Below are 6,875 nucleotides of genomic sequence, written 5' to 3' on the forward strand. Positions count from 1 at the left end.
ATGCAGCATTTATATAAGGTTGTTCCATGCATACAATATGTTTATATAGACAGAGACACTTACATACACTTAACTAGTTTTAAAATAAACAACACAAACATGATAGACTAAAGAAATTCTTTGAAAAACAGCTCCAATCATCCTATACTTCTATTGTCTGTAGACACCAATTACCTGTGTAAGGATGTAGCTTCTCTGGGCCTCTTCCATTTTTATTAAACTAGCGTTGATATAGTCATTGTCACCTTGGTTTAGCTTAATTCGACTGTGGTCAACTGCAGAATAATTAGAAAACACTGGTCAGAGTACATAGAACACAATATGTGCACAGCCTCATTAGATGTTAGGTTCAAAAAAGCCAAGTTTTCCTGAAGAATCAAAAGAGCTCTATCACAGCACAGAAGTGTTCTCTGGTACTTGAAACTCTGGGGATACCATGTAAGTACTACAAGACCAGCACTATACGAGAGCAGTGAATGCAAGTCAAGCTCCATCTTCTAGAAATACATTGCAAGAAGGAAGTATTTGCATCTGGTACTCACAGTGGTAAGGTGCAAACCAGATCACACTGACACATCTGTACAGCTACCGAGTTACTGTTTTTAAATAAATCTAGTTACACGGCTGCTTATCTTTTGCGACTTAAACATTCTAAATCAGCTTGTTAAAGGTCTGACTAAACATAAATTGAACAAACAAAACAGAGACTTCTTACTCTACATTTCCCAAGACAAGCACAAAATAACGTACAGAAATAATGATTAAAATAAAGAATTACAGTGAACGTGATGTTACTGCTCTTTTGTTAGGTTCTCTTTGCTCTCACAACAAGAATTTTCACATTTTACAAGAAAGGTGAACAGATAATAACTTTCAACCCCTACATGTAAGAATTTGCTGGTACACAATAACACTCTCGTCTTTGAGCAGAATATAGATAATTGCCCAAAGACAGAACCTACACAATCTTTGTATTTAAAACAGGTACTGGTGCTGCACCTTTAAGGAAGGGTCCTGACTTATCATATAGTGCAGAGAAGCCAGTCAGCTTAGCAAAATAGTTGCAAACTTTCTCTAGTGTCTGCCAATAGCACCTCCAAAGTCAGCATGCCAGGCACAGGGAAGTCTGAATGTCGTCATCTTTGTACACGGGGTCATGGAAGGAGAGACAGGCTGCAACACGGAACACAGCTGTCGCTGCAGCACCTTGTACAGAGGACACATGCTCAAAGACTGAAGTCCCACCAGAATTCACCAGAACATGCAATGACAATCATTTCAGAAACACAGGTCTCACACTAAGATTACCACCTCTGCAAACTTCCTTTTCTCTGTCCCAAATAGTTTAGGATTTATTTCCAGTGGTCATACACTTTATGCAAGACTTCTCCATCTTCCAATAGCAGCAATTATGCTATATTGACTAAAAGGATGCTCTAGTAAGTGTACTGCAATAGAAAGGATATTTTTACTTTTGTTAATATTTCAGCCACAGTTCTTCCCCAGCATAAGGGAAAACAAGTTTCATTCTTCAGTTTTCTACCCATGAATACAGAATTACTGTATGTTGCTATGCTACAATCCTATGAATATAGTGGCATCCTGTGCCATCAATCTCATAACTTAATACATTAACAGAAATAATGGCCTGGGATGTCTATACATCTAACAGAAATCTTGACCTTACACAGAGCATTTAGCAGCCAGAAATCATTAGAGGTCAACTGTCTGTTACAAACAATGGAAAAGCAAGTGTACTTACAGGGGCTGACATCTCTGTACCTATTTCTGTTTTTGTTTCTGGGATGTTTGGCCACTTTACATGGAAAATCACTGGCTTCATGCCTGATGTCCTGAAACAAAACAACAAAAAAAGAAGTTTAATACATGAATCCATTTAATATCATCTTAACACTAGCTATTTTAAGACAAATAGCCATTTGACTTCATGTTTTAACGCGTGAGAGTTTTAGACAGTGAACATTTTGAGATTCAAGTAAAAACTGAGCTTAAATTTATCGGAATACAAGAAAGCACTCCAAAGCACTGAACTGCTCAATGATAACGTTACCATTGACAAGGGAACTATCAAATATTCTTTCTGGCCTATCAAGAATTAGAAAATATTCATTATGGTAGAAAAGACCTGTCTACACTTGGCATCGGATGCATACACAGAGATCTGCCTTGTCAACATCAACGTGCCACAGTCATGTCTTCCTAAGGCCATTCAGAACTTTATCTTGACTTATCAGCAAGATCTCATAAAGCTGCAAATGGCAAAAAAAACTTCAATTCCCACACTCAACTAAAATGTATGTACTATCTAAAGCATACAATTACAGTTTCTTCCAGTTTTTGTTTTTTTTTTTTCCAGACACACAGAAGAGCTCAGCTGCCTGAGATGATTTCTGCTGTCCTTGGATATTAGTCCCAGTTGGTAAGAAACACATCTTAACAGTGTAAATAAATACTATGTTAAGTATGCAATTCTTAAAAACGACAGTACAAGGAACTGTACGATGAAGCTGTCATAATTAACTGAAAATAATGAAAACCAAAGGAATGGATCTACTGTAGAACTAATGCTTTGACGGCACAATTAGGCTTACAAAATCCTAAGACAGATACCTTGTGCACGTACATTAAATGAAAAAATGAATCTGGTCCAGAGGCCATGCAAAATCATAATTATAAACAAACTACAGAGCTAATTCGCCCCCTTTCATAGAGTGAAATTTATTTTTGTTAAAGACACCAAGTTAAGCCAAGTTTTACATTAATTATCTGTGCAGATATGTATGCAGTTGAGCATGGTGCTGACTCACGTGTCTATAGCCACTGTTAGAAGCACAGAGGCTTCTGTGCATAACCGTGCAGTACATTAGTAGGTCTGCTTGTGATACGTAGATCCCTTGCACAGAAAGGCTGGGCACTCCTCTATTAATAGTTTCACATCAGCTCAGGCTCCAGCTCAAACCGTGGCAGGCTTCCAACATCAGAGCAGAAGGATTTTATACCAGCTCAAAATCTAATGGCTAAAACGCAGGCCGAACTGGACTGCTTTTCTATTCCTCACAGCTTAGCATAAAGAATGACTTACAGCGCTGACGATTTTTATTTATTTATTTATTTTGAAGTGAGTGATCTGCCGCAACTTATTACTTGCTCTTTTTTGCTTTACTGCCCCATTACTCACCAATCAGTACCAATTTACAGTGAATTTTACATGTTAAGCAAACAGCTCTATTTTTCATATACCTGCTCAAAATTAGAACAGTATTCTGCCACAGCCCCTCACTGAAATAATTCTGACATCAGCTGCTACCTTTTTATAACTTAACACATGGCTGCCAGTAATTCTGCTTATGAAGAATGCTGTCTGGAGAACATGGTCTTGACTGCCACAGTCTAATACCCAAAACACGAAGCAGCTAAAAGGGCTGTTTTTGTAAATTAATCTGATGTTAGATTGGTGATTCTGTATTTTGCAAGTGTTTATCCTCCCTATATATTGACTGTACAGGATTAATAAGAGAGAAAAATAGGGAACTACAGAAATAATGGTCTTCTAGATCTCTAACCATATTTCTCACAGAGCCTACATATTTAGGAAACACTTAGGGTGTCATATTAAAATGCAGCAAATTGCAAACCAAAACAAAAAACCTTAGGAGTTACTGCTGTGAATATAGAGTTAAATTAGCAGCAGCACTAGTCCACATGGTATTGTTTCATGACATTAAAACATCTGAAAAGAACCCTCCCCTCTCTAAAATAGGAAACAGATCAAACATTTCACTATAGAAATGAAATGATGAAAAGGAATTCTAACATAAAAATACCGTACGTAAGCATACCCAGGTATGTACACTTACACACTACTTACTCCCAGCCTCAGAGAATTCCACAGATTCAGATACGTATTTAAGGATCTCAAACTGGTAATGCATTGCTCAGGGATTAGAAATCTGGTTATTAACTAACTAATACCTGGTGGCTTTTTGTTGTTGTGATGCTGCAATGCCTAAAGGAATAGAAAGAATAAAGGAGGCCTAGGAGATGCATAACTCCAATCTGCATGTAGAAAGTGAAAAGAAAGAAATTACCCACGTGCCTTCCAAAAACAGACAATTAAAAAAAAATTACATATTTCTGACGCATGTTGCAAAAAACAGAGATAAAAGCAAAAGGGTAGGAGTGAGGAGGTGAAAATGATGGACCAAGATACTGCACCAGGCAAGCTGCTGCCTTGTATGAAAAGCCAATTAGCATATAGAACTTCATTTCTGAATGCAATACCAGTAAAAACGAAAATCCCAAAGGGCATGCCTGCCTGGACCTCAGCGGTTGAATCCATGCCTGAAAAGATGGGACGAGCTGTTCTCAACAATATGGAATAAAAGCGACTTCACTTTTTTTGTTGTTGTTTGTTTTGGCTACAGCAGTTGGTAGAACATCTAGAATGACAAGAAACATAAGATTCTTCCAGGATATTAAGCTGACTTCAGTGGAAATCAGATGGCCTTCAACAGAACAGATTATTGGAGAGAAGCGTTCTAGTGACTAGTTACCAAAAACGACTGTGTTACAGACTTCCCCGTGCGTTTCTCAGAAACCTCTGCTATTGGTTACTTTAGGAGTCAGCTTTCAAGTCAGATTAACTCCTGATGCTGGGTGGTGGGGGTCTAGTTTCAGAACGTGTCAATAACAGGACTAGAGGATCACCACTTTGGAGAAAGCAGACTCATTTAACACACGGAATTATTTTATGAGTAACCTGGAGCCAGTGATGCCACAAGATCTGAAGTTAGTGGATGAATACAGGGATTGATACGGTTATTTATCACCTTCTTTAATCACACTCAGTCTCTCTGCAGAGATCCTGTAATTTAAAAAAGACATTTCATTTAAACGGTCGTGCAATATAACACTTTATAAAGAAGTGCTAAAACCGAAGTCACTTTTACAACGTCAAATGCTTCTGTTTCTGAACATGAGTCATTCCATAACACTCATCTCCTGATTTTAAGCCCTGCACCCAATGCAAATACCCTTGAAAATTTCAGAGGTACAAAGAGGAAGTTTGCTGAAACGCTAATCTTCAAACTGAAAGTTCTTGTGCCATTCATTTGTAGCAGTGACTGGAATAAGAAGATCATCAGGACTTTTCAGAAGGTTGGTCTCAGTTGCATGAATGGGTTCCACTTGGCCTGCCACGAAGAACACAATGCAAGGATCAATGGCTGAGTTGTTCAGACAGAAGTGATCAGGGAGGTCAACACAGCCTTGCTTTCCAGAGCTGGACAGATGGGCAGCAGAAAGGGATGCTCCTGGAGGCTCTCAGCCCCTCATCCCAAAGCCTCTTGCTCCAGAACACTTGACCCTTCTGAAAACTCATCTTAGCAATTCAGTCCATAACACACAGTCCTTTCTTTCCATTCCTCCCAGCCTTCAAAAAATGCTCCTTGACCCCTAACTACTCTACAGTACCAGCGGTCGATTCCCCCTTCACTTTACAGCCCAGCCTGGCCACTGGTCCTCAGCCCTGAGCTACATTTGCCCTTTGTAAACCTGAGCATAACACCACTTTTTGACTGCTGCCTTCCCCACCTTGTTCAGAAACCTACGGGAGGTTAACAAAGAGAAGATACATCCCTAAATCTTCCAGTAAGTACTAGGTAAGACCACAAGAAGAGGCATTCATGACATTGGTCATTCAAGCACGTTGTGATTTTGCACACATTTGCACATTTGCCATGTCAATATTTCAAGAAGAGAAGCTGTCAGGACCAGTCTGAAGGGCCCTCAGATTCAGCAGAAAGCCTCCCCGGGAATTTCGTAGCAGGCCTCAGTCTCATCACGCTGTTTTGTTACACCATAAACTCTGGAATAGTCCAGACTTTGGGATAATTATATACTGTCATTTTAACTGTTCTGCTTCTACAGGAAACAGCAATTGCCAAGATCTCATCACCGGCTACAAAGGCACACAGTAATCTATCTACTCAGACAGTCACACTAAGGAAAGCAATTCAAAACACATAAAAAACCACTTAAACAAAAGAGCAACTTTAGTTTAAGAGCTTAAAAAAGATTTCTCTTAAAGCCAGCATTAAAGGCTGATTGCAGAATGGGAAAAAACACAATTATAGGATGAGGCAAAGAGGACTACAAGAAAAACAGGTACAACTACTAAGGGATCCACAATAAACAGGCATTTTACACAATGGGAAAATGTCTTCATATTAGTGCGTAAGAGAGCAAATCTAGTCACTGAGAAGCAGTGAACTGACTCCTCAACAAAAGAACCTTGCTAAGACCTGAAGTATATGTAGCTCAACATATAAGTATATGGGGATCAGCATCTCACACAACTCAGACTGACAAGTAAAACCGGACTTATTGTATCAGGGCATTTGGACGGGGACAAGTAAGGGAGATACAATTTACAGGTAACAAAAAGGTCATCGCTGTGCATCTAAAGACCAGATAAATAAACGGACAATTACATCACATAACGTCAACCTTAACAAGCTGCAGAATTTCGGCCGGATAACTGAAATAAACATAGATTTTGATACCTTTGCTTTTTTAATCATTTAATCTCTCCATCTTCTTTTTCAAGAAAAACAATGGTAATATTGATTTGCTTATTAATCTGCCTCAACAAAAGCCAGTGGGCTGGTACCCCAGCTTGTTTCCAAAGCCAAGTATCACAGACAGAGAGAAAGAGAGAGTGAAACGGACAAGTTTGTTTAAAGTTCAACGACACTACTACACCAGTTAAAAAAATACACATATATATAAAATCACACACTTGCAACATGGTTTTCCTAGAAAGCCCCTTGCTAATTCAGCACTGTGTGGGCAAT

General features: G+C 38.9%; 1 protein-coding gene and 1 long non-coding RNA gene across 6 annotated transcripts in view; one reads left to right on the forward strand and one right to left on the reverse strand.

Moving 5' to 3' along the window:
* Window positions 1–6,875, reverse strand: part of PTPN1 (protein tyrosine phosphatase, non-receptor type 1) — a 42,964-nt gene that overhangs the window by 13,974 nt on the left and 22,115 nt on the right. Inside the window, exons 2-3 of the mRNA XM_021416683.1 lie at window positions 1,763–1,853; window positions 175–275 (exon numbers count right to left, since the gene is read on the reverse strand). Coding sequence (XP_021272358.1) covers window positions 175–275; window positions 1,763–1,853 — 192 coding nt within the window. The remainder of the gene's footprint in view (window positions 1–174; window positions 276–1,762; window positions 1,854–6,875) is intronic.
* Window positions 1–6,875, forward strand: part of LOC110408160 — a 28,955-nt gene that overhangs the window by 3,220 nt on the left and 18,860 nt on the right. For 4 of the 5 annotated variants that reach the window (XR_002444178.1, XR_002444179.1, XR_002444180.1 and 1 more), the window contains exon 3: window positions 2,378–2,440. This is a non-coding gene — a long non-coding RNA (uncharacterized LOC110408160). Of the gene's footprint in view, window positions 1–2,377; window positions 2,441–4,445; window positions 6,584–6,875 lie in introns of those variants that run through there. The other variant, XR_002444182.1, reaches the window with a different exon arrangement.

Source organism: Numida meleagris, chromosome 19 (genome assembly GCF_002078875.1).
Source record: "Numida meleagris isolate 19003 breed g44 Domestic line chromosome 19, NumMel1.0, whole genome shotgun sequence".
In the NCBI taxonomy this organism is placed as follows: Eukaryota; Metazoa; Chordata; class Aves; order Galliformes; family Numididae; genus Numida; species Numida meleagris.